At 35.2% G+C, this 13,000-nt stretch overlaps 1 protein-coding gene across 6 annotated transcripts in view; it reads left to right on the top strand.

The window, feature by feature from the left end:
* Window positions 1-13,000, top strand: part of LOC113116411 (NXPE family member 3-like) — an 80,740-nt gene that overhangs the window by 11,542 nt on the left and 56,198 nt on the right. For 3 of the 6 annotated variants that reach the window (XM_026284747.1, XM_026284674.1, XM_026284601.1), the window contains exons 2-4: window positions 2,321-2,420; window positions 5,186-5,247; window positions 11,041-11,397. In XM_026284747.1, coding sequence (XP_026140532.1) covers window positions 2,384-2,420; window positions 5,186-5,247; window positions 11,041-11,397 — 456 coding nt within the window. In that variant the 5' untranslated portion in view covers window positions 2,321-2,383. Of the gene's footprint in view, window positions 1-1,565; window positions 2,421-5,185; window positions 5,248-11,040; window positions 11,398-13,000 lie in introns of those variants that run through there. The other 3 variants (XM_026284886.1, XM_026284818.1, XR_003294055.1) reach the window with 2 other exon arrangements.

Below are 13,000 nucleotides of genomic sequence, written 5' to 3'. Positions count from 1 at the left end.
GGACTCCTACTGTACCCCTATTTCTGATAGTGTAGGACAAACACAGTGTCAGGAAGTTACACTGAAATAACATGAGTCTAAATCGAACGCATCCTGAGATTGTTGATTTGGTCCAGAAACAGTATGAATTATGCCTTAATCTACCTTGAATGATGTTGAAAATATATCCACTGACCACTTTCGAACTAGTTTTTAACCTTGTAAATAGTTTCGGTGAATGTCTAAATCGGACGTACAGAACACGTCAAAAAAAAAAAAGACGTCATAAAAACGTTCATTCTGGCTCCTCAGACATAAAAAGATGTCCACACATAATTTGCCCAGTGGGTAAGATCAGAAAACATTGCAATTTTCTCAGAATATCAGAAGTGGGTAATCCAGGGGCCAAGGAGTAAAAGTCCTGCCATATTTTGGCTCCACCCATGAACTCAGCATCTGATTTAATCAGAGGAAACAAGTCAATCCTTCCAAGTCACTAACTAGTTTTGAGTCAAATCCCAAGTCCTCAAAGAGTTAAAGTTAATGAGATAATTAAGAGACTAATTAAATTAAGATTGTGCATTAGTGATGAACACATGCTGTTAACAATCAACAGATTTCTCTATGTGTTACACAAATGTAAAAAAAAAAAAAAAAAAAATCACTACCTGTAAATATGAGAAAAAAAAAAACACTTTTTTTGTGTATGCTGTAGTTAAACTGGAATTATTTAAAATCTATACATGTGAAAATAACAACATTATTTGAGATGTAATTAAATCAGCTCATTGTAACTGTATATTCTTCACATATCACAGGTTTCTTTTCTCCACAACATTACATACAAAGAGAGATCTGACACAAGAAGTCAAGGGTCAAGAACACAACTATTTCAAACACTGATCTCCATGATGGTGGCATCATTTTAACCAATAAAACATCAACATCTGATCCTCTCTAAATATCAATCATTAATGCACAATCATCATTTAATTATTTACTTAATTATCTCATTAACTTTAACTCTTTGAGGACTTGTACATTTTGATAATTTCATTTCCTATTATGACGAGAAATCCCTACAATAACGAGAAATGGAAAAATAGCTAGATTATTAGTGTTTCCGTTTAGTTTAACAAACAGAAAATGAGTTTTTGGCTCGATTTCTCATTTTTCGTTTGGGGTTTACAAATTGTTTTATGGCTTCGATATTTTATTCTCACAGCGTTGAAATGCTGATTTCATTTAATTGGTCGAATCGCTCCACCTTCATCTTTGTCTTTTCATTCTTTCAGGCAGAATAAGAATCTTGTAGTAATGTCTCAAACCACCGCTCACTGTTAATTAGCATAATATTTGAATCTGATGTTGCTGGGCACATAATTCGTGCTGCTGCGACTTGCAAGTGACCCCTTCAAATTATTTCTAGCCAGAGGTGGGGCTTTCAAGTCACAAGTCAAATCCCAAGTCCTCAAAGGGTTAAAGTTAATGAGATAATTAAGTGACTAATTAAATGATTAAATATTTTCACCACTGTTGAGGATCATGTGATAAATGGTCAAGGCTTTTTTTTTTTTTTTTTTTTTTAGTTCTTTACTACTGAAGCATTATAGTGGCATTCATGCAATGACAAAGTTAAATATGGTGACCCAGACTCAGAGTTTGTACTCTGCATTTAACCCATCCGAAGTGCACACACAGAGCAGTGAACAGACAGCAGTCCGTTTTAACCACTTTCTTTTATTTAAAATTATAATCAAGAAATGTACATTGAGATCACACAGTTATCAAAGGCATAAGCTAGATCAAGACTTGTATCAGCATTGCACAAACATTTGCTGTAAAACAATAATGCAATTGCTTAGAAGCAATTTCATAGAAACTGCTTAAAGGCTCAAGAGCTCAACTGAAGCTAATACTCACCACAATTATTGTGGCACAGTTTTTTTTTTTTTTTTTCTTCTTCCAGTTGATTTCATGCAAGGCTGTGCTTAAAGTCAGTTGTAGTTCTTGTGTTTCTCTTTTCCTCAGTGATGTTAATTGTTAACAGCTGGGATTTGACCCAAGACTAGTTTGTGACTTGGAAGGAATGACGTTTCCTCCTCTGATGAAATCTGCTGTTCATGGGTGGAGCAAAAAAACGGCAGGACTTTTACTCTTTGCCCCCTGGATTACCCACCTCTGTAAATAGCAGCAGGCTACCTTCTCAAAAATTATGAATATTACCCAGAAGGGATGAAAAACAGGTGTACTTGACTTGCAGTGGCAGAAACTACATTTTGTTTGACATCCTACTGTACAACTGCATTTCATATACTTTGTGGGAACTCCTTGTTTTCAGAGCCATAAGCCCATTTTCTTCTTTCACAAGCTGACCTAAAATAGAAGAACAACAGACTTGGCCATGGTCATACCATCCATGGAGAAATCAAATGCAGCAGGTAATCAGCAGTTTACACTGTAAAAAAATATTCACTTTATTTACTCAATAAAATTGTTTCAAATTTTACATCCAACATTACTAATTAAATTTAACACATTAGAAGTAATTATAAATAATCAAATATGAAAAAAATAAGTATAATTTACACAAAAATATTGATTTGATTGAGAGAAAAAAAAAATATATATATGCTTAAAAATATTATGTTATACATGCCAGGCCAGAAGTTGGCAATCATGAAACATCATGCAAAAACCTTATAGTAGTAGCAGTAGTAGTAGTAATACAGCATAACATTAGGAAAGTGGGGAGAAAAAAAACAACTACCATGCTATGCTCCTTTTGGGAGTACAGTATGGGAACATGAAAAAAACACATCAGCAACAAAAGCACATGATCACCATAAACCCACGACTTTCCAACTGGGGACATAAATTGGAGGGGTCGAGGTAATCCAGTGCATACAGCAGCCATCCCAACCTGCAGCTTAAAAGTGCTGGTCACAGACCCACTTGACAGACTGGCGGTACAAATTGGAGAAGGCGAGGGACTGGGGTGGGGAGGTGAGTGCATATCTGTATATGTGTAAGTTTGTGTATTAGTGGGCCTGGAGAGTTGTGATTCTGTCTAGATGTCTCAGTCCACAGATTATACAGCGTCACAGCAATTTGCCATGGATACAGCCTTGGTCAGGTCCTAGACAATGTCAATAAACATCATTATATTATGACATTATATGCATGCACATGACATTATTATTTTTTTTTTTTACAAATTCACATTTTTGTTGCTTGCATAGATATGATACAGGCATCATGTTCAGAAGTTTGTGTCTTCAGTCCCCCAAAACAGAGTTATTGAAGACATCTAAAGTTCACAAACAAAATCACTGAAGGAGAAAAGGGTAAATTATTGGTTGCCATTATAATGACCAGTGTTTGCTTTAGTTGGCCTCTTGACCATTGACACTTTAATATTATATTTTTGTATGGTGGTTGTAATTGATTTATTTCATCCAGACAAGTTAATAGAAAATATGTTAATGTGGTATTGGTTATGATTTTACATTATCATTGTTTGATTATGTAATTACGTTATACATAGTCGTATAATCAATGAAATTGAAAAAAATGTGGAGGAGACCAAAAGAAACTCTGGATTTACCGAATAAAACCTGCTCCTTACCAGGTTAGGTTCATAGAGTAAGTTACCATGGTAACCAACTCTGAGTATAAGTTAACTCTCTTTCAGAAACGGGCTTGACTTACCCTGCTTTATTGGGTTTGACAAGCCTCCCATTCAGAAACAGAAAACCTAGAGTTTCCCTCATTTCAGGACTAACATACTAAGAGTTTTTGCTTAACCTAATTTGTGAAACAGGCCCCATACAGCAATATCCCTAGTGTTAATTTAACACTCTGAGTGTGGACACATATAAACACTAATGCGGTGTTAAAAGTAACACTGAAGCAGAGTTGAAGTTAATGACATAATTAATAAGTTAATTGAGTTATGATTGACCATTATTGAAGACACCTGATGTTAACAAGCAGAATCACCAAACGAAAAAATCAAATATTTGTGTTTCACCATCATAGTGGTCAGTGTTTGCTTTAGTTGGGATCTTCACACTTCAGTTATTTATTTTCGATTGTGTGTGGCTGTGAAAACTGAGTTGTAACATACAGACAGACCAGAACCACAACAATCTTATGGCATTGATTGTGGTTTGGACAAATTGTCATGGAGTGACTTGAATGGCTGAGTTTGGGTTTCGTTACTGTGTGTTAAATTAGGTGGCTAAAAAAGTGACTCAGCATTTTTGGCATAATATGACATGTTTGTTTAGACACACAGACATCAAGAATCAGTGTGAACATCGCAACAGCAGTGATGCATTGCGGCATGGATAAATTATGAGCGTTTTCAGTTTCTAGTTTTGTGATGTGCAAAGTAGATCTGTTTATCTGAATATGCTGTTTGTCACCATTGTTGAGATTCATACACTGATTCTTGTTATCTGTGTGTGCCTAAATTTAAAACTCCTTAATAAAAAAAAAAAATTCTGAATCACAAGAGATGTTTATAAAATGTATAGAAAATGCAGACTCTTTTGTTGTGGAATCAAATCTGTTACAATCAATAATGATTGATAAGAGGAGAAGAGACTGTAAATGAGTTCAGTACTTTTAACACTGCTTCAGTGTTTATATGTGTACACACTCAGAGTGTTAAATTAACACTGGGGATTTTGCTGTGCAGGTGTCTTCAATAACTCTGTTGTGGGGGATTGAAAATGTAAGCTTTGAACATGATGCCTGTATCATCTCCATATAATCAACAAAAACATATTTTTTTTAAAAAGGCATTGCATGCATATTACATTTTTGCACCGTGTAACTTAGTTTCCAACTACTGGCCTGGCATGCATAACAGTATTCATTAGCATAGTTTTTTTTTTTTTTTGTTTTTTTTTTGTCTCAAATATTTTTTTTTTTTGTTTGTTTGTTTTAACTCATTTTGAATGGTTAATATCTAAGCATCTCATTTTATTAATTCTAATACATTTTTATGTGTTAGATTTAATTAATACTACTTCTTGTAATCCGTTGACACTTTTTCAAACAATTTTTCAAACAATTTTATTAAGTAAATATTGTGTGTTATTTTTAACAGTGTGTGGACATTACATGTTTCATATTTTGGGTCAATGGTTTAATGTTTTGAAGGATATTGACATGTAAAATTTGCATGTATTTTCAGTCTGCAGGTTAAGACGATATGCATTTCCACTGGTTTGTTTTCTTTGGACATCATTCAGTTTGGTAAGTTTTTAAGACATTTTAAAGCTGACTTAAAAATAATGATCAAATGAAGAAGCATTTTATAACTACACTGCAAGACAACAGAGTTGTGTGGCATTAAACTCATTTTGAATTGAGAATGCATTTAAAATTCCAATTAAATTCCTAAATTTGAACTAAGCAAGCAACATGCACAATTTGAATGCAAGTACAGATTTGTGTAACTGCTGTTAGTGTACTTTTAAATATTTAAATGAGTAGGTATTAGCTAGATTACATTTATTTTTTTGCCTGAACAGTGATGTGTAGTGATGGCGAGATGAAGCCTCATGAAGCTTTAAGTTTTTCAGCGAAGTGGTGAGAAGCACCCTGCTGCAGCCTGCAGATCGAGGCGGAGCTGCACCTTGGGTGAGGCTGCAAGTGCAGCCCTGCCCCATAACTGCTCTGATTGGTTTGGTCGTGGGAGGATCAGGTCTTCAGATAGAATAATTAATTATGGATTAAATAATTTTTGAAAGATTGATTATTTTATATCATCAGATTATGAGAAAGGAAATGAAAAGTATGTATCAGTATTGTTTTAATTTACATAACATGACAAGACAATTATTGTTACATATAATTATCTGTCCTGCAGTTGATAAATGACACCACACTACATGTGTCTGCTGTGTGCCATTTTATGAAACTTTAATTTTCTTTACTACATTGCAAAGCATAGACTTTTTTCTCCTCTTTATTTCAGGAAAATATTTTATAGTGAAGAAATTGAGAAACTTTTATTTCTTCATTCCAGTGAGGATTCTGAAAGGGCACACCTGTAATCTGTTGCTATAGTAATAGTAACTTCATGTTAATCATGTTTTTATTTTAGTGCAGTTGTCTCACAGCCACTGTCAAATATTCAGACTTTATAAAGTATCATCTATTTATATTAAATAGGTATTTTCTCCGAGACCCATTTTGTGAACATTATTGAACCGATTCTTTTCAATCAGCAGGAATGATTCGAGACATTCTATGCTTAACGTGGCTTAATACATTATCATCATTATTTTTTTTTAAGACCAAACTCAAATTAATAAAGCATTCAATTCACAGGCAAGCAGGTTATGGGAGGAAAATGCTTAAACTAAACGTTGTGTTCGTATTCTGTGCTCATATCTGCTTGTCTGTGAATATAATGCTTGATTAATAATTTGTTTACTGAGTTTGGTCTTTTTAAAGCACTGTTTTAATGCATAAGGCCATGTACTTTCACATTAAGCATTTCAGAGTGTGAATTTAACTGTTCCAGAAGATTAAACTTGCAGCAGCAAGCATCTCGTGATTCAATAAATCAGACATAGTGAGTCAAGCTAACAATTAAAAACTGCATTATAATGAAAGCTTTGTAAAACTTCTCAGTGTTTTTAGCTTTTAAACAACATAATCTGTCCTACACCAACTAAGCACACATTTTCTATCATGTATGTCTATGAAAGACGATCAAACCAATCAGAGTAGCAGAGGTGGGTAATCCAGGGGCCAAAGAGTAAAAGTCCTGCCATATTTTTGTTCCACCCATGAACTCAGCAGCTGATTTCATCAGAGGAGGAAACAAGTCATTCCTTCCAAGTCACAAACTAGTCTTGAATCAAATCCCAAGTCCTCAAAGAGTTAAAGTTAATGAGATAATTAAGTGACTAATTAAATGATGATTGTGCATTAATGATTAACACCTACTGTTATAGAGGACTACAGATAATCAGATTTTGTTGGAGATCAATGTTTGAATTAATTGTGTTCTTGACCTTTGACTTGTTCTGACAGGTCTCTCTCTGTATGTTAATGAGCTTTATGATATATGAAGAACCTATAGTCACAATGAGCTTGTTGAAAGAGCCAGTAAGATGAAAATTATATGCTTTTATCACTGTATATAAGTCCTGTATAACAGGTTCAAATCCATCCAAGGTTAAAAAACATTGTCATTTTGTCAAAATATAATTTTAAAATTACCTCAATTCTCAGAGATCCTCAAACGGTTCGCGCGAAGCTGTTCAAAAGATTCAGTTTCCTTAAACCCCACCTTTCGGTAGCATGCTGTATTCTGATTGGTCAACTAACATAGTCAGTTTTGATTGGTTGTTCCGCACAAAACTTCATGGTAAATAATGCGTTAACATCTTTTTGGGGTGAATTATGTCTCATTCCTCTCATCGCGAAGCAAACAATAAAATAAAAAAACTTGAAGAACAGTCTCACTGCTTTTTCTTCTGTGTAGGCGTATTCAAGCCGCAGGCTTCAGGTTGAATAGCGCGTTCAGCGCGGGTGTGTGGTTACATTAGATATAATGAAGGGAGACTTGAAAAACGGACATCGCGTTGTTTTCATATGGATTACTTTATCACAGAATATCTGTTTTCAGCACTTGTTTAGTTTTAAAGTAGACATGTCAAGCTTTCTATAGATATCTCTCTCATGTCTCTTCGTTGAGTATTCACAGAGTTACAGTTCACTTTAATGACGTGTTTGTAAATGGAGATCAGCGCAGACAAAGGCTGCAGACAGCACACATTGTGTGTTATCTTTATTTTATAAGTGCACAAAGTTATGTCTTTATCCAAAAAAAGTAGACCCTTTAAAGATTTGATTGATGTATTCCTCTTATCTGTACGATTAAAACTGAAAGAGTAATTTAAGTTATTTTCGGGGTTATTCATATAGTGCTAGTGTGACATACTGATAAGACACTCTCATTCTTTGGCAGTGAAAATAAAACAAACTTGCCTTTACAATAATAATAAAAAAAACTGTCTCCTCGACACTATGCTATTACACCAACTACTAACCAGAGTGAGGTGGGGAAGGTCAGAGTTTTGTTTCTCCCAAGACGGAAGGTGGAGATTATTATGCAAAGTGCTCCTAGTGACGTACATAGAGATGGGCAAAATATTTGAAATCTATAACGACTCATTTCAGCGATTCAGAGTCGACTCCTTACTTTAGAGGCCAATAACTTTATAAATTGTGTACTTTTTTGGTTTAATTACTCTGCACATTGTTTACACTGATGGACAGCTACATCATACACTGTAATACAGGTAATTTTTGATTTCCCATCTGTGTGGCTCTTTAATAACATCTCAGATGATGTTTTTTTCATGTCTAGATTTTGAGTAATCCCAGTAAAACTACAGCACACACCCAAAAAAAAAAAAAAAAAAAAAAACATTGTTCTCATATGCACAGGACATGTATTTTAAATTTGTGTAACACATATAGAAGTTCAGTAGAGGTGGGCAGATCGATACTAATATTGATACCAACGTTGGTATCGGTATTGATCGATACCAAAGGGAAAATATCGATACTTAAGTTTCAGTTTCTCTCGTTTTGCGACCTGGCTGTGTTTGTCAATATGCTGCTGCTGTCACAGAGCAGAGCAAGCTCTCAAGAGTGCTGCTCGTGATCGACACTGCTCTCCGCCCCCTCTCCTGTGTTGTACCGTCACGTGACTCACCACTAGCGCTACCACCAGCATTCAGGCGCGCGCACCGCTCAGCCGAGCATTTCTAACAGCAGTCAGTCAGAGGCGGAGAGAAAGAGGAGCGTTGTATGGCTGTATTTTCTGGCCGATCTACCCTTTTTGTGTTAGCTGTGAAAGGGATACTAGTTTCTATATTTAAACTTCACGTACATGTGCACCAGACTTAATTATTTTTATTATTTTATCAATAGCTGATTCTCCAAGAGCAGTGGATATTACAAGGCGCCTATCAGAAATGATTGTGAAGGACCTGCAGCCTCTTTCCATAGTGGAAGATGTCGGCTTCAGGAATTTTGTATAAGGAGAATTTGTTTTACATTGTGAAGTAAAACTTTGTGACTTTAAGAAAAAAAATCCTGAAAAGAAGTGCACTAAAGAGGAGAAACATTTTTTTATTAACATGCTACTTGAAAAGAGAATTAGTTTTTACATTTTTTATATTTGTGACATAATCATTTTGTAACTTTGTTTATTTAAATAAATCAGAAGTAACCAAAAGATTTTGTAGTACTGATTAATAACCCAAAATGCAAATCACAAAAACAAATTAAAAGTCATGAAAATTCATTTAGATTTAGGTTGAAGACGCATCCACCTTAATTATTAAAAAGTATCGGTATTGGTATCGGTATCGGCGATACTGGCCCTGTATTTACATGGTATCGGATCGATACCAAATCTAGCGGTATCGCACACCTCTAAAGTTCAGTGCTTTTAAGAAACACACACAGATATCAAGATCCAGCATATGAATCTCTACAATGGTGACAATCAACAAAATACTTCATGTTGCAATACATGAAAGACTAATAATCATTTTCACCACTGTTGAAGAGCATATGATAAATGGTCATGGCTAAATGCCAAATCCCAAACTGAAATATTGACGTTTTATGGTGGCATTTATGTAATGAAATGTCTCTTTATTTGTGAAAGTGACAGAGTTAAGTATGGTGACCTAAACTCATAATTCATACTCCGTACAATCAAGAAATCAAATCAAGAACATATTGTCATCAAAAGCACAAGTTACCTGTTAGATCAAGATTTGTATCAGTATTGCACAAATGTTTGCAATAACACATAACAACAGTGCAATTGCTTAGAAGCAAATTTATAAAAACAGCTCAAAGGCTCAAGCCCTTAACTGAAGCAAATACTCACCACAATTATGGTGGCAAAGTTTTTTTTTTTTTTTTTCTCCCAGTTGTTTTCATCCAAGACTGTGCTTAAAGTCAGTTGTAGTTCTTGTGTTTCTCTTTTCTTCAGTGATGTTGATTGATAACAGCAGGTGCTCATCACTAATGCACAATCTTCATTTAATTAGTCACTTAATTATCTCATTAACTTTAACTCTTTGAGGACTTGGGATTTCATCATCATCAATTTTTGTAGGTGTTACACAAATTTAAAATCTATTCTCTGTAGACGTTGAAGTACCTTTTTTGTGTGCTGCAGTTTCACTGCGACAATTATTCAAACGCTGAACTTCTGAAGAAACATATTATTCTCAATATAATCACCAGCTCATTGTGCCTATATGTTTATTGTATACCACTGATCTCTCGTCTCTACAACTCCACATATAGGGCTACAGATAGAGACCTAGCACAATCAATCAAGGGTCAAGAACACAACTAATCCAAACACTGATCTCAGTGATGGTGGTATCATTTTAACCAATAAAACATTGACATCTGATCCTCTGTAATTCTCAATAATAGCAGGTGTTAATCATTGATGCACAATCAACATTTAATAAATTACTTAATTATCTCATTAACTTTAACTCTTTGAGGACTTGGGATTTGACTTTAGACTAGTTTGTGACTTAAAAGGAATGACTTGGTTCCTCCTCTGGTAAAATCAGCTGCTGAGTTCATGGGTGGAATAAACATATAGCAGGACTTTTACTTTCTGGCTCCTGGAATGTCCACCTCTTATGAAACCTCTCAGTAATGCTCTTATGGATATATCATTAAGCTTCAACTTAAATGTAAAAACAAATTCTTAGCTTCAAGTAGGACTTTTCTTAGAGTAGAAGGCATTTATTAAGAAGCCAAAGGCATCTCTTAGTAAAGTCTGAGACTGATTCTTGGGTGTTGACTGAGGTGACAATGAGGCTTGCAAGCTAAGGACTACGCATTCACATTTTGTGCCAAACGCCTACATATCTACATAACTTTTCAAGAAATCCAGAGTGTCTGTATCTACAAAGAACATGAAAATTTGCACATAAATAAAAGGAATTTGGTCTGAGTGATATCTTGCTCCTCTCTCAGGCTCTGTGGGTATTGAATGATGGGATTCACATAAAACAATTTCAGCCCCCCAGACCTAAACCAGTTCCACAAACGTACAATTCATCGATAATATCAGCTGTTGACATGGGAATTAGTGATGAGGAGTGGGAAAGACTACAGAAGTCTCTGGATTGGCCAATGCCAGATCAAGAAATCACTCATCTAAATCAGAGCACAAGTCCAGTCCACTCAACTTTCTCTATTGTGGGACTCAAAGAGAGTTACAAAGTGGGTGAAAACATCTCTGTTATTATCAGAGCCAGAGACCACAACGACAAGCTGAAAAGATATGGAGGAGACTTTTTCAAAGCAAAACTTTTCAATTCAGACCTGAAGGTGTGTATATTTTGTAATATATTATTTTTGAAACACATTTTTGTGAAAAAAAAAACAGACTTTCATTAATTGTTGATTTATTTATTTTTATTTTTTCACATTTACAGTAGGTGGCCATCCAAAACACTGGTTCTAGCACGCACATACCGAGAAGGGTATAACTGCAACCTGGAGATCTCCAAATAGGGGTGGAAACTCCAAAACTGGGTGGGAGCTCCAAAATGGGGAGTGGCTTCCTCCCATTGAGAGACAGGCGAATTACACATACGCACAATTTTTCCCCCTATCCACTTCAGTGCAAACTCAGCCCCACAGCTGATTCTGAGGTTTTTATTGGTTGTGTCTGTTAAAGTGTTTCCTAAACTATGCAAAAAAAAAAAAAAAAACGCTAACCCCTAAACCTGCCCCACGCTTTACCTTAACCAGTGAAATTGTCTGAACGATGGGATTGGCGCTGTATAGCGTGGTAAAGAAAGTTGCAGTTCAGGAGATAAACAGTTAATAAGATTATGCAATATGAGACTCACCACACAATGGCACCTTTTTAGTTACACCCAGCATCACTACCCCCTCCTAGCCTGCAAATTTCATGTTCCCGGACGGCCCGATGCTTGAAATAAAGCGATAGAGTAAAATCTTTCCCCTCCGCTGGGACAGCTCCTGAGTGATTCCCGTTTACATCATGAAGCAGAGGTTCAGACTTGGGTCCAAACACCACTGGCCACAAGCTTTGGCCTCTGCTCTCATGGAGAATATTTATTTATATAGCATATTTTATTTTAGATGAACTAGAAACGATGAATTCATAAAGTTTTATTTTGAAATGTAAGTCAGTAACAGTTGGCTGAAGCCACAGCCAATGGTGAAAGTCTTTGCGAAAGGAGACCCTGCCCCATTTTGGAGGTTCTGTCCAATGGAGTTCACGGCCCATTTTGGAGATCTGAGGTCTGCAGTTATACCCACTTGCATGTACCGCCATCGTGGCGTCTACAAAGTGTATTCGGAGCTTTTGACAACTGAGTAGCGCTTTAACCTCAAGACATCAAACAAGCACATCAAAGTACATTTTTGCAAAGAGATGTTAGTTTTGCCTCGTTGATGTGTTACATTTGACGGCTTCAGTCAGGGAAAATTTAAGAAAAACACTATAGTTAAAATATTTAATGTATTTAATATTTCATATTCACAGATGAAAGTTTGGTACTTATGAAGTTATGTGCATTTCTTAGAACAAATTCAAGCTGGATAAATGTCAAGCCTGTGCCTGAGCTTATATTTTCTCTAAGCTACACTGTAAAAAGTGTTTCCCTATATTTATTCAGTAAAATTGTGTCAAAATTTTACAAGCAATATTATTAATTAAATTTAAAACATTTTAATTAAGTAGAAATAATCATTAAAAATGAGTAGAATAACAATAAATTTTAATAAATTAATAAATTAAGTAAAATTTACATAAAAATATTGATTTCATTGGACAAAAAACAAACAAACAAAAAAACACTATGCTAAAGAATACTATGTTATGCATGCCAGGCCAGTAGTTGGCGATCATGAAACATTATATGCATGCACATGACATCAGCCTTTTTACAAATTAACA

Source organism: Carassius auratus, chromosome 1 (assembly GCF_003368295.1).
Source record: "Carassius auratus strain Wakin chromosome 1, ASM336829v1, whole genome shotgun sequence".
Classification (NCBI taxonomy): domain Eukaryota; kingdom Metazoa; phylum Chordata; class Actinopteri; order Cypriniformes; family Cyprinidae; genus Carassius; species Carassius auratus.
The sequence above is the reverse complement of the archived record's forward strand: the minus strand, read 5'-3'. Positions and strand labels throughout refer to the sequence as shown.